At 35.4% G+C, this 26,820-nt stretch overlaps 1 protein-coding gene across 2 annotated transcripts in view; it reads left to right on the forward strand.

The window, feature by feature from the left end:
* Atf6 (bZIP_ATF6 domain-containing protein ATf6) overlaps positions 1-26,820 on the forward strand; it is a 178,568-nt gene that overhangs the window by 87,791 nt on the left and 63,957 nt on the right. For both annotated transcript variants that reach the window (XM_069841685.1, XM_069841684.1), the window contains exon 2: positions 16,360-16,421. In XM_069841685.1, coding sequence (XP_069697786.1) covers positions 16,360-16,421 — 62 coding nt within the window. The remainder of the gene's footprint in view (positions 1-16,359; positions 16,422-26,820) is intronic.

Raw genomic sequence — 26,820 nt, forward strand, 5'->3', positions numbered from 1 at the left:
TCAGAAACAACCCTGTAATTCGCAGATGATTACATATAACAAACCTGAAATAAGGATAATACTACATCAGTCTTTTGAGATCGTCAGAATACAGTAGAACCCCCAGACTGGGACATGGAACACGAAAAAAGTTGGATAATACTCATAAGAGACACAAAGAAAACTAGACATAAAAAAGGTAAAAAAAAAAAAGTAAATATTATGGTTTAGTGCTTATCTTTTTCATACAGTTTATTGGTATTAAACTTTTTTCTCCTCGTATCCCTACAGACACTTTTCAAAGTTTGTTCCTCGAAAGTTGTTAATTCAGATTTATTATACATAACTATATCTAAACTTAATTAAACTCAACAATCTATAAATAAAATTGTTAAATCATTTAGTTTTAAACTATAAAAAAGAGAAGGAGGCTTATTAAATGAACATTTAAAGGAATAACGTCACAGATGTCATTGAAAAGAAAAATTATCTTATTAATTAAATTGGTTCTGAGCTGCTTATGAGTTGCCTGAGGTTTTCTGCACACGAGCTACACGATTGGCCGAATCTTCGTGAGTGCGAGTATTAGAGGTGATTTTGGATTCAAACGATTTCTGTATTTCGTTTTGACTGATGTCAATACAGAGAAACTCTGCTTATACAAATAAGTAGAGGGGAATGGCACAAGGTGTGAAATGACAGTCACTAAGTTCCATATACTCTTTGCGAGCATAACACCAAAAGTAGGAAATTAACAAGTTTTCGAATTTTATTTTCAACAGTAATCTCACTAGACGTTTTGATTTATCTAGAGAAAATCAAAACTCGAGTGGGATTTAATTGACTATTACACGATTAGAAGAAAGTATATAAAGATTAGAAGTAACGAAGTACTCCAATACAATAAAATATTAATTGACTTACGAAAATACAACTGTCTTCAAATGTATTATTGTACCATCTCAACATTACAAATATTACGCTAGATGCATGCTAGATGGCAGTAGTGTCTTTATACAGACACTGTAATGATTACTATTCAATAAATCTTAATATTAAACGTAGTGTCTTTATACAGACACTGTAATGATTACTATTCAATAAATCTTAATATTAAACAATCTCTGTTACGTGACTATCCATAATATCATATAGCAGAAGTTCTTTTTATCCTCTCAGAGCAGAAGCTATAACATAACCTAACTAATATACACAAGTGTTAGAAAAGTTTAATTAACAACGATGACATAAAAAATAAACATGAATAATTTTAAAAGGAATAATTATTGAATGTACAATTTTCAAGTTTGTATGTGGTTGGTGGTTCAATTGATGTCATATTGGACGTGTGCGTAATAGAAGTGGAACTCGTTGATTTAGGCCTACATAGTGTATTCAACTTATTCAGAATTTCCGAATGAATAATTTTAAAAGGAATAATTATTGAATGTATAATTTTCAAATTTGAATGTGGTTGGTGGTTCAATTGATGTTATATTGGACGTGTGCATAATAGAAGTGGAACTCGTTGATTTAGGGGCTACATGGTGTATTCAACTTATTCAGGATTTCCGAATGGTGCTCTTCATTTATTTGTAAATCGGATTTCAGAAGATGCATAGGTATGATCAGTGATTTTTATTAATTCTTGTTCTTGAATGCCAATGCGAGTCATATTTGAAACTGCTGTGCTTCGACTGGAGTGGTTTGTAATTTTATATATTTTTTTGACGTCCAGACCAGCGCAGTTTCAAATGTTGGCAAACAAAGAAACAAATGCTAGGGACGCGATAAAATTAAACAAATGCTAGGGACGCGATAAAATTGTGCGATAAGCAGCCATGATTGGTTGAAATACGTCCTTTCGTACCGCTTTATTGGTCAAAAGTAGTATGACGTAGTAAGAGTGTAATAGTCACTATAAACGAACATTTCTAGCAGACTTTCTTCCAATTTTAAGGGAAGTTCAGGGGAATTGACGGCTGTGGTGGAAAACGGATTTGTAATCCAATCATTAGCTCTGATCATTCACGAAATGTAGGCCTATATGCTCAATTTAAATTTTACGTACCCGAAAAGTTTTCGCGTATTCCCGGTTGAATACCACTGGTGTACTCTACACATTTACAATAAAAGTAAGGGACCACAAAACAATTACAGTAAAGTATTTGATCAGAAAACATCGATTTAATGCCAGTGGAAAAAGCCTGAAATATTTTTTCTGTTTTAAAAAACGAGATCCTTGTCTTCGCTGCTAATTTTCTTGACTTCTTTAGCCACAAAATATGTCCATAGGGGTTGACGTACGGCGGTAGGGATGGTCGGATATACAGAGGAGACGGATTTTCGGAGGTCGAATATGAGAGGGTCTACTATACTGTAGTTAAAAGTATTTGCAGGAAGTTTATCTCATAAATCTAGTGAAATGTAGCGACTCGGCCTGCATGGTGTGTGAGATTTTCCCTAGTTCTGTGTAGTGTATGTTTGAAGTAGTAAGGCAGTGCTGAATAGCGAATATAGAAAGATTTTGCAGGATGGAGGTCATGGCCTAATTTACGTGCATTTATTACGGATGATAAATGAAATCGAGAACAACCTGCCTGAATAGCCGGCATTGGTCATCGAACCATGCATATTCTAACTACGAGACCATTATTAACCTCGTTTGTAGTGTGCACATTACCGCTAAATGCGAGGGGATTGCACCCTACGAAATTTGTATATCATTCAGAATAATTTGTATTATTCACAACGGAATTGTAATTGCTCCTACTATGTTGAAGTATACCAAAGGAAGCGTATTTTACGTTCCCCTAACATGATAGATGAAGAGTAGTATTGGAGATGCTGCAAAATATCGAGTTCCAGGAATAGTTATTATATATAATAAGTTATATTATAAAATGGTGTATCAAATTTTATATCTCTATACAATATTATAGACCTTATGTTTTACTTCTCGTAGATTTGTTTTTACATTTTCAGTGCTATCAAATCATTACATATTTTAATTGTTGATGGGGTGAACATCTCAACTCTCATCATAAAGAAAACTCTTAGAGTCTGGACATTACAGATAATGAGGTATTTATTATTTCATCGACCCAACTTTTTTTTGAGTACATATGTGTACCTAGATTTATTAATTGTATGTTAATGGAAGTCCCGGTTAGATGCAACCAATCAGAAGGAGTATGCTCATTGTCCTCTTACATTGAATTACGAGTATTGTCGAAGGACTCTAGTCATCTACGTAACAGATACTGCTGCTGCTGCTGCTGCTAGCCAGAAAAATACAATACAAAGAAATTGTAACTGGTTTTGTACATTTTGGTTTTAAAGATATATCGAAGGCTAAAGTACTACGTTCACACATTATAATTGACTTCAGTTAATGTTCTTTGTTTAATATTTCTGCTACTTCAATATTTAGTACTTCTTGGCGTCTTCAATGCACATATTATAGTCTTAGCGTTTTTACCGTTGTAAGCCCATTTCCTTTGTGTTCCTGGTATGCATGGTTTTAACAGTGGACAGTTTTATCTTAAGCTATAAAATGTCAAAAAGAAGTGTACCTTCTGAAGTGAGCTACAAACAGAATATCCATTTCTGAAACGCTATTTATAAAGTGAAGTGTTGTAGATGTTATGTGCACTATTTGCACTGTACAGTTTTCAATTGCATTTGGGGTCTTACAGATAAAAAAATAAGCGTGTGGAAATTCTGAAACATCGCAGAGCTGCTAAAGCTTCTATTGTGAACAAAGCCGTGGATATGTTCTTTCAGAAAAAGTCTCCATAATCTGATTATTTACAGTGTGGTACTAACGAGGCAACTTAGGTTAACCATTCTATTCAGCATGTGTTTAGATTCAAATGTACTGATTGTTAATAAAAATTAATAAATGAATTGTATTATCGAAAATTTAGTTATGTAAAATAAAAAAAAAATGAGACAGTATCAGCGAATCTTAAATAGCCAGGCAACAATCAAAACATAGCGTTGTCGACACGCGCATGACTTCATTGTTCTACATGATTTAATCCCCACTCCGGTGTGACCGGTAGGAGCATTTGGTTACTGTGCACTTCGAAATGTATGTTGCCGGTCTATAGCTTCATTTGTAAATCGGAATGTTCAAATTGAACTTGAAGCTGATAACTGTGTTTTTGTAACTTTTGATACTTAGGTTACATATGAAGATAGTTCCTGTACTTTAAAGATTTTTCATCCCATCAATTAGAGTCAAAATTGGGCTTTCAGAATTTGATGAATGTTAGTCAAGAAACTGTACAAATCTTGTCGGAACATGTTATTAGAACTTTGTAAAATAATAAAATGATAGAGAAAATTGTTTCATACTATGCAGATAATACCAACACAAATTTTGGAGGCGTGGAAAGACAAGGCAAAATAAGTGTGCTCACTAAACTGCAGAACAAACTAGGAAGGAAAGCGCCAGACATAGGCTCACAATTGTGTGCAGAGTACAGTAACTCAACTACTCATCGATGTTGTAGTTATTGTCACCAAAATATACTAATTCTTCTTGTAAGGTAGCTCAGCTGAAGAACTTTTGGGAATTTACTGGAGTAGAATACAAAAAAAGTTCTCTCTTCTAGCAATACCAGAATTCTCAGCCTCCTACCAGTTGTCCACAGAATTCTGTTGATTTTGATTGTCTAAAATCCTTTCTCCTGTCCCAGTGCAGTAGTCAGTTCTGAGTTTTCATATTTGTATTGCTATTACCTCATGACAGAAAACATAAATATCTAAAGCAAGTACATTCTTCCCAGAAGTATGACATTGATTAGTGAATGACATAATTGATACTGTGTATGTTTAAATCACTTTATCAGACTAGCCTATCTGTTTATATCTATCAGAATATTAATATTATGTGACTATAATGACTTTATATTCTGTCCTCTGTGAATTTTTTATGTATTGGTACAATGTAGACGTTCTTTAATGCAAATAATATCCGTCTATACAATAGACCTATATTTGAAAACAAAAGCACACAGATTTAATTGAAATGAAATCAGATAATAAATGTACATATCAATCAGAACCTCAGAGTGTGGTGCTGGCTGATATATACATCTATTACCAGCCAGTACATGTCACTTGACGGTATGTGTCGGAGGAAAAGCAATGATTTTTGTATATGTACATCTGAAGTCTGATTAGTGTAATATGTATCTAGTCAGCGATGTATGCAATGAAGGGGAAAGGAACTGACCACCCTACTTCATTATCTCCTGTTCTGGTTGCCTCATGAGTAATGTCTTGTTGGGTCACTTGTGCGGACCAGATCTGTCTTCGGACAGTTGACTGAACAACAAATACAAATATAGTTACAAAATGCCAGCAAAATGACAGTACTCGAAGATAATGACTTAAGTAGGTAACTTAAGTACATTTATAATCTATAACTTAATAAAGGGCAAAAGACAAAGAGTACCTTCCGAATGAGCAAAGCTTGTGTTCCGGAGATATATTAGAAAGAAACATCTGTGGAACAGACGTGTAGTGTCAAAAAAGAAGGAGGAGGAAGAAGGAAGAAGAAGAGATTGTTGTATTATGTAAGAGTTTGAAAAGGCTTTATAAGCAAATTTGTTACATTGGTCCGAAAGATGAATTTTATTTTTCTCTTAAAATAATTCATATTTGCATTACTATGTAAAATGAGGGAATTTTATAGATTTTGTTACAATATTCATTGGTTTACGCTTCACATCTACGTTTCGCTGCTTGTAAACACACACAGGAAGAGTTTTGTCACAGTCTCGTTGCTGAAAGTCAAGAACCGAAATTAATTTTAACCTTGAAAGCGAACGTTGACATTGCAACAGCGTTCGACCATCTCGTGCAAAACGCTCTCACTTTTCTGACGTACGGTTTACAGAAAAACACTATTGACTTATTCTAGTCCGTGACTGGCTCCTTCGCTCACCTGTTAGCAGTTCAAGAAGTGGTCCGAGGTGGGAGGAATAGTTTTCCCTCCTCCTCAAAACTACGATTAAGTACCGGTATTTATTTTTCCTGCAGTTAGAGAAATATTACTTGTGGGAATCAAGAATGACTGTCGTTCATATTACAATAGCGAATTGGCTGAAATACAGGTACACTAACGAATTGTAAATAAAACAGCATGGGAATCTGTAAAAACGTTACGAGTCCTTCTTATTTATTCTTGCTTAGTGTTTTCCATTTAAAGCAGTCCGACTAATTTCATTTCGAACCTTCTGAGAAAATACAGTTTTTATTGAATGGTTTCCAGTCCATCGCATAACCTCCAACCTGAGGATCATGGTTTTCTGTCGGTATTGAAATCCGATTAGTATTAAAATATCCAGAAATAAAGTAATTTTCACTTTAATATACGCAGAAGGTCAAGTTATTTTAAGTGATTTTGAAGGTAACCCACACAGAGGAGCTCATAGTTTTTTTTCAAAACTAGTCAGCAGTATGACATGTTAATTTCAATAGAAAAGAACAAGATAATCGCAGTGGTATGCAAAGAGCTAGTAAAAGTTTATAAAGTCCACACCTGTGAAGTAACGGTTAGCGCGTGTGCCGCGAAACCAGGTGGCCCGGGTTCGAATGCGGGTCGGGGCAAGTTACTTGATTGAGGTTTTTTCCGGGGTTTTCCCTCAACCAAATTTGAGCAAATTGTTGGGTAACTATCTGTGTTGGACTCCGGACTCATTTCACCGGCATTATAACCTTCATTTCATTCAGACGCTAAATAACCTGAGATGTTGATACAGCGCCGTAAAATAACTCACTAAAAAAAAGAGTTAAAATTGTAATAGGAGATAAAATAATAGAATAGGTTGGACTTTTTAACTATTTGGGTAATGCCGGATCAATATTCAAGAATAATGGCATGGTAAATAAATGCAATAAAGCACATTCAGGCAATATTAAAAATATGTCTTTAAACTCCAATTTAAATTACATAATATTGAAATTTGGTTCAGAAACGTGGGTTCTAAAGAATCAGGAAGAGAAGAGACTTGAGGCTTAGTGAATTAGATTTCTAAGATCACTTATTGGTATTGCACGTAGAGATATTCCTAATGAGGTAATAAATGAGACAGGAGCTAAAAGCAAATAATATAGTGGAGGAAATGGAGTATAAACAAACATGGACGGATCATGTGCTACGAATGAGTGATCTCAGAATACGTAAGTGGGCATTACAATATACACTAGCCGGCTGTAGAGGTGTGGGAGGACCTGAAAAGCGCTGGACGGATGGAACCTGAGTCGGAACAGGTCCTGGAGACCTAATTCTTGTTAGCAAGAAGAAAAAGATGATTCCTCCTCATATGAATTCTTCTAAGAAAATTGTATATTGAAACTTTCGCTACCTTGTAAGGTGCCTGCATCCTCGCTTTATTAGACACAGTGACGTATTGAGCGACGTGATGTGAAAATAATCAGTGGCGGCTCCTGCATATTTCTTAAGAGGAGGAAAGAAGTTAACAGCATAAAATGGCACCTTCTTGAATGAAACATATTACAAATTAGCCTACATGCATGCTTGTAAGACCAGGTAGTGCTGGGGTTGGCCTTCCCTTTTGTATAACAATAATCTGTACTTGTAAACTGAGTTTCCTAAATTCTCCTAAACATAATATGTTTTCACTTCCATTCATTGTTGAATAATTGCACAAATTAACAATTACAAGGAAATTCACAGCCTCGCAGCATTTTTCGCGCACACTACAACATCACACGTGTTGGAAGAGACTAGCTACTATTATAACACGTAACCGGAATAATAGGATTCTACACAGTTCTGCATTGTAGTCAATAAATGGCAGGAGTGTTTACTTAGTCAAACAGGGAAAAGTGCATAACGTAGGGTATGTATTTGTCTAGCAACAGTAATACATGCATGCAGGTTTACATCATTGGAATTGTTAATAAACTTAACCTTCTTCATATGCAAATTTATAAGAGAATCTGGGTAAAATCAATTCTTACCTGATAAACCTTTATAATTCCATTTTCACACACTTTATACCATAGTCGCCGGCAATGTGCGCCTGGGTCAGGCGAGTCCATTAAGTTACGCCAAGGGATGTTCAGGTTAGTCTGTCGCCTGCAGTCAGAGCGATCGGATGTCACGCATGCGGTATAGCGTTGTGTTCCCAGTACAGTTAAGCTGTACTGCATTCCTTTACCGACCGCTCGCCCTTATCTCTACTCCGGAACTCTCCCCACTATTCCTATTACTTCCCCTCTTTCACGTCACAGAGCTGTCAGGACTAAATAATCGGTCTATACCTCACAAGCAACTTTTCTCGACGGAACGGCGGGAATCAACAATGCTGCCAACTATAAAAATATGACACTGCGCAGTCTTGGGTGCCTTTACCTTATCTTCCTTTTGAGACTATAGTGACTACCCTTTATGTTTAATATAGGAAACGGAAGTTCATATTTTTATGTAGGTCCACAGTAAATTGTGTATGTATTTTGAATAATAAGTCAAGCAAATAAACTAAAATCGGTAATATCATTCGCAACATGATAGGCTAAAGAAATTGAATTGTTGCGAAACATGTAAAATATGTAATGAGAAAGTATATATCATATTCGTGACACATTTATTTAAAAACACTACATGAAACGTGAATAAACGGGTATCATTAACCTTGTTCTATATCAGTATGATTAATGCTTTAACGAAACAGTTCATGGTTAGCACATACCTGAGTATTTAGTTACAAGAAAATGTTTATACCAAGCTATTGAAGTGCGAACGAGCGAGCAGTATTTGTTCTATCGTCGAATGCGTCGCTTGTTTCCGTGTTTGTGCGAGTATCGCAGATGTAACTATACATATGTAGTTCCCTTAACAATCTATGAAATAAAAACCGTTAAAAATGCACCTGCTACCAATTTTATGAAAGGTTCTGAAACCTTCCCCCTTCGTTGTCCATTTTTGACACCTCTTTAAGAAACTATTCACCACTCGCTGTATTTAAAAATGGTGGGCATCTTACTTACAAATGGCTTTTAAGGAACCCGCAGGTTCATTGCCGCCCTCACATAAGCCCGCCATCGGTCCCTATCCTGTGCAAGATTAATCCACCTTGTATCATCAAGTCCCATCTCCCTCAAATCCATTTTAATATTATCCTCCCATTTACGTCTCGGCCTCCCCAAAGGTCTTTTTTCCCTCCGATCTTCCAACTAACACTCTATATGCATTTCTGGATTCGCCTATACGTGCTACATGCCCTGCCCATCTCAAACGTTTGAATTTAATGTTCCTAATTATGTTAAGTGAAGAATACAATGCGTACAATTCTACGTTGTGTAACTTTCTCCATTCTCCTGTAACTTCATCCCTCTTAGCCCCAAATATTTTCCTAAGAACTTTATAATGGTGGACATCTGCTGATTAATATTTTCAGTTCTTTTAGGATAGGCCTATGTGGATTTGTCTTGTATGCGATGCCCTGTAATTTATCCCAGAGAGAAGTCTGAGAGGGTTAGATCCATGACCGAGGAGGTTACGAACTTCTATTAATAACACTGCGCTGTCCGATTGAACATTCTCCTTATTTCTGTCATCGAAACATTGCTGTAAAAGCTGTGGCAGAGTCCTATTTAAAAAAAATCCAAAATCATGTTCTCCGTCGGTTAACTGTCCAAAAAAGAGGGTGCAAAATCTTACTCATTTGTGTGGCAGCAGCTGATGTCTCTTAAAAAATTGGTTGTCTGCTTTCTTCACAGCTCATGGCGCACAATACATCAATTTCCTTATCGTGACATACTGTTCTCCAACCAGGAGATTAACCGTGAAAGGAATGTGCTTACTATTGCGTCATCTATTGGAGCGAAGTAGATAGATAATATTACCGTTATAACGTCAGTTTAAAAAACATGCTCTCTCCTGCATATTTTATTTCCTGTATGGAGGGATTAAAAGACCAGGAGATCAACCGTGATCTAATTTTGTAACTAGGGTAGTATAAATATGTGTGTATCAGTGTTATCGTTTATGCTTTGAGTGTTAGCCAATGGAGATGAATGTACCCACGTGTGTGACCTTATGACATCAACATTCATTCACAACATTAATCCCGCTGCGTCTCATTCCCCTGAGACTTTCTCCTGGTTGGAGTGCAGTAGGTTTTTCAGAGCACCAATAGCGATTATTTTGTGAGTTCATATATCCATTGGAAGTAAAAGCAAACCTCGTTCGAGAGAAGTATTAAATGTGAGTCCATTTCTCCGTTATGTACATTATTCAGGATCCACATTACAAAATGACAGGATCACCTGGTTGAAATTTATGTAGCACAGTTATTTTATACGGATTTAATTTTAATTATCCTGTAGCTCTTCACATAGTTCCATAAGGAAGTCCCGTTTAGTGTGAAAGGTGCCGAATGGAATTTAGGTGAATTTTCCAGAGAATGACCAGTGTCGTCTAATGTTTCTTCGGGGAGAATCCTACCCGTCTGTCTGGTTTTTTAGCCCCAAAATTTCCGTCGTTTGAAATTTACTATAAAGAGCATGGATTGTGTTATAACCTAGAACTTTTATACACGGAGTGTTTCTTCAAATCGTCTTTGAACTTGATGAGCCGATTCCGTTAACATACATGAATCATAAATAAATGCATACTGTCCATATAAAACGTATGCGCAGCATAATACACTGTAAGGTTACATACTCAACAAAAAACACTCAACGTTTAATAAATTAATCATCTCAATAGGCAGCCATTGGCTTCCTGATCCTACCTTGTTTGTACGTCCACAGGAGGGAACCAATTATTGTTCTCATAGCACAAACACCGCTCGCTGATTGTCACTTCAATAGCTCACCTTATAGAATCTGTTATTCAGAATTTATTGTATACTAGCGTGCCCGTGCGCTCCGCTGCACCCGTTAGAAATAAATATAAAGTAATTACATAATTAAAATAGAACATTTGATCCAGGGAACATTCGTGTTTGATAGAAGGATAAATCCTTTAATATGTTACTTAATTTAAATTGCATCCAAATAATTAAAATGCGACCATTTTTGTCCAGAGACGCTCATTTGGTGCAATGACAATTCCTTTAACATGTTTCTTAATTTTTATTACATGCAACCATAGTTTAATGAACATTGACATCATTTAGATTTAATGTGTATATTTTATTTTACTTGTTATAGGTTTCCATTGAATTATGGTAATAACTTAATTTTAACCCTTGTTTTCTACATATTCAGTAAATGGCGTTTGGCCCACTATAGTTCTGAACCCTTCAAATAACTTAAATTATATTATATAATATTACATTACATATATTATATTATATTATATTATATTATATTATATTATATTATATTATATTATATTATATTATATTATATTATATTATATTATATTATATCAGAAGTTACTGTAATAACATTATAGCATTATGTCCATCTAGAGAAACTACACTTTCCAATAGTGAAATAATAATTAATTATACAAATCGGTTAATTTAGCTTCCGATATTACTTCATACAAACACAGAAACATCTCTGTAGGCTATCTTTCATAGCTTTCGATTGTTGCTGTCCAAGGCCCCTTATAGACGAAGTCATTTGTTTTTTAATTCATTATAGGGCCTTAAATGGCAGTTATTTTAATTTTTATAAATTGTATATTGAAACTTTCGCTACCTTGTAAGGTGCCTGCATCCTCGCTTTATTAGGCACAGTGACGTATTGAGCGACGTGAATAAAACTTATCGCAAATTATTTTTAAAGAAACGTTTGTTATGTAACATTTTTCACAAAAGCAATAATAAGCGAGATATTTCGATTTATTTAATTCAGGCCCCCTTATAACCCCCCTTTTATATAATGCATTTTGAATACCATATAGCCTAAAATCTAAGTTACAACGAACTTAATTTATATTCCAATTTTCATCGAAATCCGTTCTGCCATTATCGCGTGAAAAGGTAACAAACATACAGACAGACAGACAGATAGACAGACAGACATAGAAACAAAAATTTCAAAAAAGCGATTTTCGGTTTCAGGGTTTATATATGTTAGGACCAATTATTTTTGGAAAATCGAAAATTACCAGAAAAATTTCGGCTACAGATTTATTATTAGTATAGATGAAATAACCATACAGTTAATTCATTCATGTAATAAATTACGCAAAATAATATATTGTTTTGTTTTATTGAGGAATTACTTGTCAATAAGTTTATCACGCACAATATATTTAACTTTATTTCAATCGGTAATTATGTATGGAATTATAGGATGGGGTAGCTTATTTAAATCCAACTTTAATCCACTTTATTTATTACAGAAGAAAATAATTAAAATATGTCTTCATAAACCTATTGATTTTCCATCTCAAAAATTGTTTTTAGAGTTTAATGTTCTTAAAATAAAACAAATTTATTATATTGTATTAATAAAATTCGTACATAAAAATCGAAATAATTTTGAATTGCATTCTCACAGTTATGAAACAAAAGGTATGAATTCCTTAAGATTGTTTGAACCAAAATGCAACACTGCTACGGTATTTAATCATAGTAGTAATTATTTAGGCCCTAGAATATACGTATAACAAATTTATATTTAAATGTCTTAATCTTGTCAATTCTAATAGTTCTGTTATTGAATTTAAAAAGTTATGTATGGATTTTATAAAAATTGAAAAATTGTAAATTTAAATGTATATATTCTTAGTAGATATAAGACAAATTGTATTATACACTTCTTAATTTCAATTCAAAATCCACCTCTGAGCACGAGCTCTACTCTTTCAGGAGCGAGCTAAAATTGTATCTGTTTATATTAAATTTTATGTTACAATTATTAGCAAAATAAATGAATAATTTTTCTGCTCAAGGGTAGGTCCTACACTGCAAATCCAGCACAATCCAATCTATTTCTCTTTTCCTCATTTCTATTTTATTTTAATTAGAGGCTCTATCACAAGCGAACCATGCAGCACTCTTTATTAATTTAGAGAAACTAAGTTTTTTAATACAGAATAGAAAAACTGTGTGCATTACATAAACTTCACACAACGTCAATTATTTTTACAGTCGTTATATACCATGCGGTGATACTTGGAATTGAAGTTGAATTACCAGACTGTAGTTCCAAGTAAAAGAGGTTGTAAATACGGAGAACAGATAAAAAATCTAATCTGTCTACGCTGCAACCATGATTCTGAGTATGCATGGAAATCGATGTTTCTAGTTTTTGAATGTTAACATAAGAGAAATGAGGGGTGCATAAGCCTCATTTATGTGCTATATCCACGAAGTAACAATTTCGAAAATCTTCAAGCTGGTATTTATTACTCTATATTTTATTAGCTTCACTTCCTTTATTAGTTGCTATATTTTATGTTTATAATTCATAGAGTACAAAGAACACGTTGAAATTACTTTCTAGTGTTACTTCACGAGAACCGGGATCTCACGAAAAAGAGGCAAAAAAGATTAAAGTAGCTCAGTTGGTAGAGCAGCTGGCTACGGACTGGAAGGTCCGGGGTTCGATCCCAGGTGGTGACAGGATTTTTTCTCGTTGCCAAACTTTCAGAACGGCCCCGAGGTTCACTCAGCCTCCTATAAAATTGAGTACCGGGTCTTTCCCGGGGGTAAAAGGCGGCCAGAGCGTGGTGCCGACCACACCACCTCATTCTAGTGTCGAGGTCATGGAAAGCATGGGGCTCTACCTCCATGCCCCCCAAGTGCCTTCATGGCATGTTACGGGGATACCTTTACCTTTACTTAGTTCTTCAAATGCTTGACTATAGAATGATTCGGTCATCCTTTATTAGTTGCTATATTTTATGTTTATAATTCATAGAGTACAAAGAACACGTTGAAATTACTTTCTAGTGTTACTTCACGAGAACCGGGATCTCACGAAAATGAGGCAAAAAAGATTAAAGTACAGTACTTAGTTCTTCAAATGCTTGACTATAGAATGATTCGGTCATTTTTATTAAAGATGGTCGAGGCAGAAGAAGATCTTAGATGATAGACTACTTTAAGATATATGGATCATATGCGGAGACAAAGAGGAAGGCAGAAAATAGGAAAGATTGGTGAATCCTGAGTTTGTAGTGAAATACTTGCCTTTGGGCAGAAAACTATGAATGAATTAAATCATGCCTCCTCACTTTTTAAAAAATGTTCAAATTTTATTCGTCTCTAGGATAGCAACTTAATCTTTTATATCCATATTTATATGGGCCTCGTGAATTGAACCTTAACGAAATTCACCTGACTTAGAATGTTTGTGCTGAAACATTTCTCTTGGCACGGACAATACAGCTCGACAAGTTAAGTCTGCGAGCCGAGCGGGGAAGTTGGAGGCAGTTCTGTAGTGAAAGAGGCGGTAACGAGAGGAGACCAGTACAGTCTCATATGACAGCAAAGTTTTCCTACTGCGCTTCAGTTCATAGAGCGGTAACAATTTAAGACGCTTTGAAATAGACTGTACTTCTATTATTTTCTGCTTGGCAGTGAGGTTTGGCGTTCTGATTGGCAAGCGTGGAGAAAGTTGCATGAGGGGGGAGGCTGGGAGACAGCGTAACTGTTGCCTTTATCTGAAGACAAGGACAACAAGTGCGTGCGCTCCGTAGTGTATTTTAAACGATGTGCACACGTTGAAATCTGAGCGTCAAGTGATCTATGTGGCAACTGTGTTTTGCCTCTACATTCCTCTACATTCCATCCCGATATCCCCACTCGCAGACTTGACTTGGGCAAGCTGTACAAGAAATGTGTTACAAACAGTGTGTGAGACATTCGTAGGACGAAGTATTATAACAATTCACTGTTCAAGAGGATTTTAGCCCCCGTCACAATTCGCCTCTATCTATCGTAACCTCAGAACAACAGTGGGATATCTTGCAAAAATCATATTTTAAATAAGGATAAAAATTGCTATTGAACATCGAGTGCAATATGTAAACAAACTTTTGATTTAATATGAAGCTAAACAACAAGAAACTGACAAGCACCACTGATCTACAAAATAAGCTAGCTTAAAACTTAGTTTATCTCGAAACCACAGTTTGTCAAGATAACCCACTGTAGTTCTGACGTAACGCAATGTCTATCTATCTGTCTGCCTGTCTGTCGGTAGATTTTTCCATTACCTGGTAATCTTCATCCTTTTTAGGTCTTCCTCCATTGTAACCACCCCTTCTTTGGCTTTCCTTATTTCCTCACTTCATTTCTTTTCAAGAATAACGTCATGACATTCTTTCTTTGGGTATTCTTTCCAGATCTTTCTTCACGGAACTTCTTCTTCCTTGACCTTCTTTGGACATGCTTTTCAGATCTTCATGTACGGATTGTAACCACCTCAATTTTGGCCTTCCGTATTTCCCCATTTCATTATTTTCATAAATACGTTAAGAACTTTATACGACATTCTTTCTTTGCCCAGCCGTGACAATCATCTGGATTTAATAAGCCTTACATTGTTACTTATTGTTGGGTTTCATAATAACTAATTGTGTAGTGCAAGATTATAGGTCTCATGCCAAACCACTAACCTGGAGGACCAACCCTCTGTACTTATATCCCACAGATGCAGAGTACCAAACTATACACCCAGACACTGGATGTCCCTTTGGTCGCCTCTTACGACCTGTAGTGCGGAAAGTGATACTATTCTACAGTGGTTAGTTGGGAACGCTCGTCCACAGCCGGCTCTGGACGAAAACTCGAGCGTCCCCAACTAACCAGAGCAGTGCAACTAACCTCACTGTACTGCCCTCTCTCCACACGGAGGGAATACCATCTCAGTGACTACTTCAAAGTTGCTAACTCGAATTTTGTAAAAATTTGTTATGGCACCGTATTTCCTCAAAGTCTTCAGTTTTATTTTATAATAGATAATATTATTTTAGTTACTCCATAAGGTGGATAATCAGTAGAGCCCGGAATTTTAGGTGCTAAAAGTTAATATTGTTACTCGGTATAGTTTATAAAATAGAAGCCATGCCCCCACTTCTTTGACACGTCATTCTGTCATTCAGGATTTTCCTTTTGGTACCGTTAAAGGTCTCTAATCCTCTTAACTACCTCTTACAAATTAGCGCACGGTTTACAAGATTCATTACCCAGTCCTTCTGACTCTGTTGTCTATTATTACATATCGGACTCCTGTGAACTAAGCTTAAAACCCTCCTCAGAGACACCGCATCTATTCATCTACACTCAGTGTCATTCTTAACTTTTAGCACTTAAAATTCCGGGCTCTAATAATCAGAAGTATTTCACATTTCCTTGTTTAATGATAATTGTGTAATATTTTAAAATATATGTAACATGTTCTACAGCATAGTTTTTATTCTTTCAGATATGGACTGTCCCTTACCTCCTGAAGATGACTTTTTACAACAGCTTTCAAACGATCTTGAGGTATTGTTCGACTTATGTAATAATCTAAGATTGCTATATGTTGCACTTCACCTGTCCGTTACGTATTTTATTTTCTTTATCAAATATTAATTTCATTTATTTTGAGGAGGTTGTTATAACCAAGCACGAAATTGTTGCTCCATTGTACAAACCCTGATCTGGACAAATCTTCACCCACACAGTCCGACTGTGCTGAGATGCATTTATGGTACATGCAGGCAATCCCACATGCCTTTAGAACAGCTTCTTCTACCTATGATCGAAGGAATGATTGTATTTATGATAATGGGATGAAGAGAGATTTACAGAATGGTGTCTGTATTAACGAAATAGGGAAACTCCGATAAAAATACCAGTTATCACATTTTCCGCTACAAGTGAATCGTAAATTGCAGAAATTCTACAAGTTACAGTTTTTCTCAAATTCAGTTTTTCATGTGTTTATAATATTTCATACATAGACCTTTTAAGTGATGCAGAAATCCCACATGTCCAGTGCTTAGTATACATTTCACAGCGGCCGTAAGTTAGTCAACTGCAGGAAATTGCAGGAACAGGACAAAATCCAGGGCATGTGAAATCAGTTTTTTTTTTTATCTTTTTATGGGATTAAAGGAATTTGAAGGATTAAATGTTATGCTGTTCACACAGTTTTGCAGTAATGTATGCTTTGTGTACTTTTTTCCAATTTCTTGGCTTAAATTTACATGTAGGCTATAGTTATTTATAAGGTAAAAAAAGTGTGTCGCCCTGGGTGGCAGAGTTGGTATAACGCTGGCCTTCTGTGCCCGAGGTTGCGGGTTCGATCCCGGCCCAGGTCGATGACATTTAAGTGTGTTTAAATGCGACAGGCTCATGTTACTAGATATAGTGGCATGTAAAAGAACTCCTGCGGGACAAAATACCGGCACACCGGCGACGCTGATATAACCTCTGCAGTTGCGAGCGTCGTTAAATAAATCATGTATTTTTTTAATTGTCCTTCTCACTCTTCTTCACATAAAAAATGTTTTAAAGAAATAAAATGATTGTTACTAGTCGTAAATTGCAGAAACCCCACATGTCCAAATAATTATTTTTTTTCAGAAACTACTACTACTACTACTACTACTACTACTACTACTACTACTACTACTACTACTACCACTGCCACCACCACCACTACTACTACTACCACCACCACTACCACTACCACCACTACTAGTGTCACAGATTTTTCAAGTTAAAAATTCCAGGCATTACTGGGACTCGAACTCGGGTCGCTGCGTGACAGGCTGATAGTCTAGACCACGCAGGGGTTTTGCCAAATATTACTTAGTAATGCGTTACCATTTTAAGCCAATACGAATGCGAATAGATATTCGAATTATAGCTCTCATTTCCACGTGGCCATAATGATTCAAATTCACACCTTGGTACAGCATGTTGTTCCATACGTCGTGCACAATATGTGGTCTACACTGAAAATGCGATTTTATAATGAAACCCATACCGGTCTTACTGGTTTTGAACAGTAAGTCTAGATATATTTTAGAACACTAATGTTGTAGGTGTGCACGCTGTCATTCTTCAAAAAGAAATATGACTTTTTAAAATGCTCCTACCATTAAGATACTTAATTAAACATTACTTACATTTTGTACAGCAATCACGTTAGTCGAGTGGTTTACATCATGGACTAATATTGATAAAATCCTAGGATCGAACCTTAATTTGAATTATTTACAGCTTTATACCATCTCAGTCGGCCTGGGTAGCGTAGTCGGTATAGCGCTGGTCTTCTATGCTCGAGGTTGCGGGTTTGATCCCGGCCCAGGTCGATGGCATTTAAGTGTGTTTAAATGCGACAGGCTCATGTCAGATTTACTGGCATGTAAAAGAACTCCTGCGGGACAAAATTCCGGCACACCGGCGACGCTGATATAACCTCTGCAGTTGCGAGCGTCGTTAAATAAACCATAATTTTTTATACCACCTTTTTATTTGTGTTCTTGGCGGCCGCATAGTTCAGTTGATAGTCCGACATTGAGGCAGCAGACCGAAGCTTTTGCTGCTAGCTTCGGTCATGATGTTGTTAAACAACACTTTTTAAGCAAAATATCTCAGTCATTTATACACGTTTACAATTACCAATTTATACGACAAACACAATTTTATTCGCCATCATATTTCTTATGCGTTGCCGTAATAAACTTTCGCCTGTCAATATTACAGATCACTTTATGGACAATTTCGCAATATGAAAGTCATTTTCGTGTATTATTTTAAGAAAACATAAGGGTATCTCACGTTTTTGCTGTAAATTGTAAATAATTCGTATGCTCAAGAAAACATTAAAAGTAAAGAACACTTTCTTCCTTTCCGTCCTGAGTACTTCGGTCAGTATTTACATCAAGAGCTGTTTTTATTTTGGATAAACTGTGATAACTTCTTTCCGAAACATAAATATTAAAATTTGTGATACCAAAAGCGTATTATTGCCTTCGTAGTCAAGAATGCTAATAATAACACCGTTTTATCATCCATTGTAGATAAGCATAGGCCTACTGTATTGAATACCCTGATCTGACATTCGGCGTAAGCTCATAACTAGATCCCTGATGTTAGACAAAATGCCTTTTTTTAAACTGAGTGTTTGTATGAAAGACCTATTAGAGATAAACACGTTTCGACGCATTTGGGAACGATAGGCCCAATTTTTATTTTGCCTTTTTTGCCTATTTTAGCTCCCGTTGCCTAATTTAAGGTTAAATGCCTTTTTTTTAGCCTTTTTACGTCGTTATTGTACATTTTCTATATTTTAATGCATTTAAAATAAACCGCACATAAATTATATAAAAAAAAATAACGGTTGTACAAATTAAAAATATATATTCACCTCACACAAATATTTGCTGAGAATCTTATTCTCCAGCAATACACGTTTCCAAGAAGTCGTAAACTTTTCTCCCCTACTGATTCCATCTTTTATGTCACTTAACAAAGATGTTTGAACAGTATAACCCTCAGTGCTCAGGTCACTTCGAGGTTTACCAGCGAGAAAAGGGGATGAGAGAAGTATTAAAAGCAAGTCTCTAGGTCCCGATACTGTTGTCGCTTGCATGCACAAGTCACGCATTCTTTGAAGTCTCTAATCCCTTCTCACACCCTTCTTTTTGAGACAATACACAGTTGGTTTTTTCTGACCTTGAAAGAAAGTAGAGACAGCCCTTCTGAAATAAGTTGTTTTAAGTTTTCTCCAATCATTTCAGTAGAAAGATCTTTTTGCACTATGAAAAATGTTCTCTATGACAAGCGGCTCACGATGACAGTTGACAACTTAAAAAAGCATCTTGCTGTGACATGTAATCAAGGAAAGTGAGTACCGTGTGGGATAGTTTATTAAGTATTTGTCTATTTTTTGTTTGTTTCCATGAATAAATGCCTATTTCACTGCCTATTTTTACTATTTTAGTGCCTATATGCCTGCCTAATTTAACCAAAATAAGTGTCTAAATATCCTGGCTCTACTCGTAACCATTTATCTGTGTTGATGTGTATTTGTTTCAGTGTTACTAATCTTCAGATTTTACTGTATTCCCTTGTTTCGTTAATGATTAAATAGTTTGTAGCCAGCCAGAGAACATAAAAGTTGCATTATTTCTTCTACTTTACTACAATCTTTCTCGTTTTGTTATTAGTGTCCCTGATTCGAATCCATACAGTAATATTGGAATGATCTTTATAAAACTCTGAAGTTGTGTCAGGTCTTATCTTTGTTATAGTTAGCTATCCCCATCATGCCTATAAGTCTTTGGCTTTTTTTACTTTATGTAACGACGCTGCATCAACAACGAGGTTGTATTTGGCGAGATGAAACCGAGAATTCGCCATTTGGTTACATGATACTGGTCTTACAAATTGAAGAGGTGGATTCCAAAGTATCCTAAATCATTTTGTTTTTAACTGAATGTAGCTTAATAATTATTGTTTCACCTTCTATCAAACATATATTCTGTATGCTAAAACTTATTCATTACATGCAGTGAAAAATATTAAATTTATTCCAAACTGTCCTAAGTATTCTGTCTGTTGCTTCCTAACTGATGTAAGTCGGCATGCGTGCGCTACATGCAGCATAGGAATAGACGCCATAGACTGTACACAAAACTAGTGCCGCTTGCACTGTTGGCTAGGACGCACATGATATTCGTAAAATATGAATTAAATTCAGTGCTTTTATTCTGGCGAAACGCGCTGAAACGGCGTTCCGGCACCATTATGTTGCATTTTTCATCACGGAACCGAAAAATATGTTAATAATTAACAAGAAGAAGTATGTTTTCAACATACAGTAATTTCCCTATGAATTTCGCTTAGGCCTTGAAATTAATATTGAAGAATGCAGTGCTGCTGTTTTGCAGTCTCGATGAAACGTGAGGGAACAAGAAATGTGCTTGACTGGTATACAAATCGCCGTAAGTATGCGAGAAATACTTCAGTTTCAGATGCAAGAGGGAAACAACATAACCTGTTCTCATAAAGAAACACATGGTTGTAATGCCAGTAATTTAACAACTGATGACGTAATTATTTTAAAAATAAATATACAGCTACAAAACAATGTTTGGAATGGCTTAGTTGTTACTGTTTGCATTAAAATATTCTTATCTATCTCCCAAGTCGGACGAAGAGACTGACTGATTTGTATAGGTATATTATGAATCAAGGTCACAGTAGAACAGAAAGAATAGGGGATAGTAGGCAAACGACAAAAGATGTGCACGTCTCAGATTTGATCATGCATTTATTTCGAAACTTAAAGGAGCAGTCCGCGATAAAATTAAGTTGGCTTTAATCAAACACGTTTTTAAATCTTAGTATAGTTCAGATCAGCTTACTTAATATCCGAAGGATGAAACCTAACCATTTTTCCCTCATTACTACATAAGCTAGTGGATTATGGTGATTTTCTAGTTTGCAGGTTAAATTTTCTTTTGCCAACTTCGTTTCGAATTTCGGTATTGAGAAATACAACTGGTAGTGATTTTATAACTGTTATGTTGGCAGCAGTGACACATGTCGGTAGTTTAAATATTCAGTTCAAATTGTTCTAGATTTCTGAATCCATTACTGGAAGCTAGTGAAATTTGAACATACTAATAATTAATATCAGTATTAATATTAATACATAATAGTTATTGTATGTGTTGCTTTGTGTTGTGATTACAATTTCAAGATTAAGAGTCAGGTAGGCTAAGTGTAAATAAATATAACATATTTCGTGTGATACATGCCCTTGGGTAATCGATAGAAATACCATTTCACATTTTAATTAATTTCTTCCGTGTTTAGACTTTAATACAATAATGGAGTAAATATTCTAAAGCATACATTTCAAAGAGGCATTCGTTTTCGAAATTCATACTAATCATTTCACGTGACAAACAAAATACATTTTTAGATTAGTCTCGTGAATCGTAAACTGTTTAATTAAAGCAATGAATTTCATGTTGTCAGACAAAATACATTTTAATATTGGATCACACACTAATCTACTAACTGCTAACATAATGTGAGAGAGGTCCAGAAAAAAAAAATACTGTTTCACAAATTATTGAATCTTTTAGAAAACACCTCCCCAACATAAAGATGAGATGTGATAAATAAGCAAGATATTGTTATTGTTAATACTATATTATTATTATTATTATTATTATTATTATTATTATTATTATTATTATTATAATAGTATATGGCCTTGTGTGATTTTATCCTCTTTTTGGTGATATCTAGTATTAGTTGGCAACACTGAAGAGACGGCCAAATTACTCTTTTAGGAATTACTCTTACGTGATCCTCAATATAGAATGTACAATAGTGGGGGGGGGGGGGAACGGACCTACCCTTGTAGCTGATTTCAGAGCCTGGTTCACTCCAGAGCACGATAGACTGATAACTAAGACTTTCGTGGTTCGAATCCTGCCTGGGATGGAAACTTTTTTTGTTCCTTATTCAAATTTATTCCCAATACTTTTCGATTGCAGCGATATTTTACTACTTAATTAACTTATTATTCCCAGAACATGAATTTTACCAGCTTATTTTCTAATGGCTTTCGAAATGAGCTACGTCAGCAGTCGAAACTACAATAATTTCAATAGATTACTCGCTATCTTGTGAATGCGAGCGTGGCCTGCACAGTGGCTCTGAAATCAGCTACAAGGGTCGGTCCGGTTTTTTTGCCACTACTGTACTTTACCGCATGTCAATGCGAGGCATGGTTCTTGAATTACTGACTACACAAATACTTGTGACGTCATAGCCACTGAACTGGCTGAGCAAAAACGGAGTGGAAGAGCCGAGCCCCTACAGGCCAGGCTGCGCAGAAGTTTAGAGTAGGGACAAATTGAAGCTTGCGTCCGCCGCCATGCTTTGGGAGAAGCACCGGCTAGCAGACGGCTGTACTATACAATGCTGAATGTTTAATATATGTTTGGTGTCTCTTATAAATCAATTTGAATGGATAAATGAAAAAAAATCTTATTAACATTTAAAGCGACCACGTTAAAGACATAATCAAGCTTAGTTACCGTTAGTTTGACATGAAACGAAAGAAAACCGTAACAATTTGATACCGTAGCTAAAGATGTTGTATAGTTATGTGACAACATATAGAGCGAACAAAAATACAAATACATATTGTAGTAATAGTTCAGATGAAAAAAAAATTATTAGTATTAACTATTATTAACAAAACACTGCCTGTGTAAGACGCTACATTAGGCCTACATTGTAAACACGTTTGATTTGATGTGGACGAGAAATGAACAATTATTATTTATTCGCTTCCATATCACATAATATAGGCCTACACCTGTAAAATAGAAACGCGTACCTAATGTTTGTTAGAAATATAAGTAGGCCTACCGTGCAATAGCTTATTATCACAGCTGTAGTATGAAATAAACGTCACATGCATGAATTAGTCATATAATAGAACTCAGGCCTAGTATACAGAACATCTTGCCTATTATTATTATTATTATTATTATTATTATTATTATTATTATTATTATTATTATTATTGTTATTGTTATTATTATTATTATTATTATTATTATTATTATTATTATTATTATTATTGACTCCGTTAAATATTGTCATACAACATTTTTATGTAAAGTCGTGTTGTACTGGTAACCTTAAGCTGTGTGTTAACATCTGCTCTTTATGTAGTACTTTCTTTTATTTGGTTATTTAATGACACTGTATCAACTACTAGACTATTTAGCATCGATGGTATTGATGATAGCGAGATGATATTTGGCGAGACGAGGCCAAGGATCCGCCATAGATTACCTGACATTCACTTTACTGTTGGGGATATAAGAAAAAACCCAACCAGGAAATCAGCGGGAATGGAACCCGCGAACGAGTGCGACTCCGGACCGACAGTCCTTAGCCCACTGAGCTACGTCAGTAGATCTTTATGTACTTTTATGGTCAGTTTAACAAATTTAAAATATGATTCTTGGGAGGAATCTGGGATCCATTTTCTAAAATATGTTCCTATAAGTGTAGAAAGATTGTACAAGTGTTATACTTGCTAGAGCACATTGTTTTCACACGTTGTAAGAGTGGGTGGTAATATGACATTGAACTGTCAACATCTGTATAATCGTTCTTTCACATAAACGGCATATTTCTATAATCTCAGATGATGGTATGACAAGACTCCCATTATTCTTTCGTTAAAAAAATAAAAGAGATTTTGTTTACTGCTGGTAGGCTACGTACCATAAATTGCGTCTTTAGATTTATTACACCATATTTTTCTTAATTATTTAACAACTAAGCCAACAATGAATACAATCACATTTTCACAATATTGTGTCATTGAGAATGATGTAAGAATGAGGGAATTGCAATCAATGTTAGCAGTAGAAGAGTCATATCGCCTCTCATTCTCAAAACACTGAGGATTATTATTACAGTGCGTTAGGTGTTTGGAAAATACCATTGGGTATATAGACTTTTTAGCGGACATCCCTCTCTTTGTAATATAATTTAAATAAATTATTTACGTATTTTGTAACGTATATAAAAACATAAATAAAAATATTCCATGTATTCTGTCATAGGAAATAGAAATAAACTAATAAGTCTATTTATGAGCAATATAAGGCGTTTATATTTAAAACAATACTTAGTTACAATATTTAGATTTACTTCTGTTATTTTATATTATACGTTAGAAAATACGTAAATAACTTTAGTTATATTATAGTGAAGGAGGAAATCCACTAAGACAACGCTTCTATACTCAATGGTATTTTCTTAACTCTGAATGCTTTATAGAAACAATCATTCGTGCTCCCAAAACATGGCGTCGCGCGAACCTGCGCGAGAGGTTTCAAATTTGTACATGACACCAGCGCCAATTGTGTGTCTAGATATAACTACAACGTCTTTGGGAAGAGCAGACGATTAGGGGAGAGCGAAGAGTGCAGTCGGCAGTGCTGTCTATTAAATAATCTTCTCGTGCCGTAGTAAACGTGAACAGAATTTCGGACTTAGTTGTGAATGTGTGGAGTCATGTTTTGGTTTTCATTTAATCGTAAAACAGCACATATCAATATTGTGGTTTTCTGTAGACTTATTTTCCTTTAGATGAACGATTTTAAACTGCACTAGACTAAACAGAAGAAATTGTATCGTAATACAGTTTAAAATGCCTTGGTGTTGTGTTTTTTCGTGTTCAGAAGGAACAGCGAAAGTAGAACATGGAGAAGGGGTATCGTTTCATATATTTCCGAACAGAGAAAAATCACCGCAAAGATTTAAAGCATGGGTGAAGAAAATCAACAGAAAAGGTTTTGTACCATCGAAAACTGCTGTTGTGTGTTCCAATCATTTTCATGAAACTGATTTCGAAGAATCGTCTCTACTAAAAAGACGTTTAATGAAAAACAATAGGACTCGTATGAAACTGAAGAAAACTGCTGTCCCTTCCCTATTTTTGAAAGGAGAATCTCCCCAAGACAGTTCTGAGACTACGCGCTCCTCTGCTTATAAACGAAAGAAGGTCGTCGAAGAAGCAATAGCAAGTTGCAGTGATGCACCTATAGCTGAAAATATTGACGTGTGTGTAGTTCTCGAAGAGGCTGAAAAAAAGTCGCATGACCTTAATATAAACAAAGCTGTGCAGTGTGAGATAGGGTGCGAGGCGCTAAGAAATGTGTGTGGTGGATCTGATGTGAGTGAGCCAGAAACTAACAGACACATCTTTTCAAATAAAAGAAGAAACTTCAAATCCTAATTCATCAGGTTCCGAGGATGCTGCACATGAAACAAAAAGTAATATAGGGATCCAAAAAGTGTTTTTTTTTTATTCTGGTTAGCGTTATAAATTTTGTTCCGCTTCTGTAATATTTGTCATTTCCCTGTTACAAAATATTTCGGTAAAAACAATGGGAACATTTCTGAAAATTAATACAGTGTGCCAGAATGCCCATAGTTTAGAGTGGGAGTCCGAACCGAGGTACAATGAAAACCTCATAGGAAGCATAGCAGTGAGTTCTGCGTTATACTTGTCCGGTATAGGGTACAAATTGTTTGAAATATTTTCAAAAACTTTACAACTATGTTTCATCGCAGCTTATTTTTACTATTTCAGATGATAGATTAGATAAGGGGGACGTGGAGAGTGTTGGTGCAATGAAAGAGAGAAACGGGAGTACCCCGAGAAAAAGTCTTATCATGTAATCTATTACGCAGAAGAGTTATATACTTTGAGGCAACTGACCAAGTACTTATAGTGTTTAGATTTTGTACTCGTACAACTTTTAGTTTGTGTTAATATCTGGATTCCCGAATTAATGTCCGCGCACTAATTTCATCTACCTGAATATAGTAGAACTACGTCCTCCGTTTGTTAAATCCTTTGTAAGCTAATTTATTGGTAAACAAAACTTTCGAGAACCCGAGAGTAAAATTACGGAACTAGTAACTTCAAGGATTGGTAACTAATTGAGTAAGGAGCCATTTGTTCCATCTTTCGAGAAACCGGCTATTAAACAGTCTATACCTGTCTACTTATTTGCCACAGAACTCTCTTCTCCCTCGTAAATAATAGTGTTGTGGGATTTAACCGATTAATCGATCAAAACTAATCGGTTGTAATTGATATTAATTATTATTTTGTTAACACAAACTCATACTAAAAATTCCGACAATATTTCTCTCTCGGAAATTGCTAACTTAAAAGCACAATAGTACTGTTATTTTTTAATTATAAACCAGGTAGCGTAGATAAATTCTTTGCACAAACACTTCAGAAAGAGATAGAGATATGAGGACAGTGACCTAGTCTACCTCCATTGAAAGTTGAAAAACAATGCGAAACTCTTAAGTTTTA

The sequence above is a fragment of the Periplaneta americana genome, chromosome 12 (genome assembly GCF_040183065.1).
Source record: "Periplaneta americana isolate PAMFEO1 chromosome 12, P.americana_PAMFEO1_priV1, whole genome shotgun sequence".
Lineage (NCBI taxonomy): Eukaryota > Metazoa > Arthropoda > Insecta > Blattodea > Blattidae > Periplaneta > Periplaneta americana.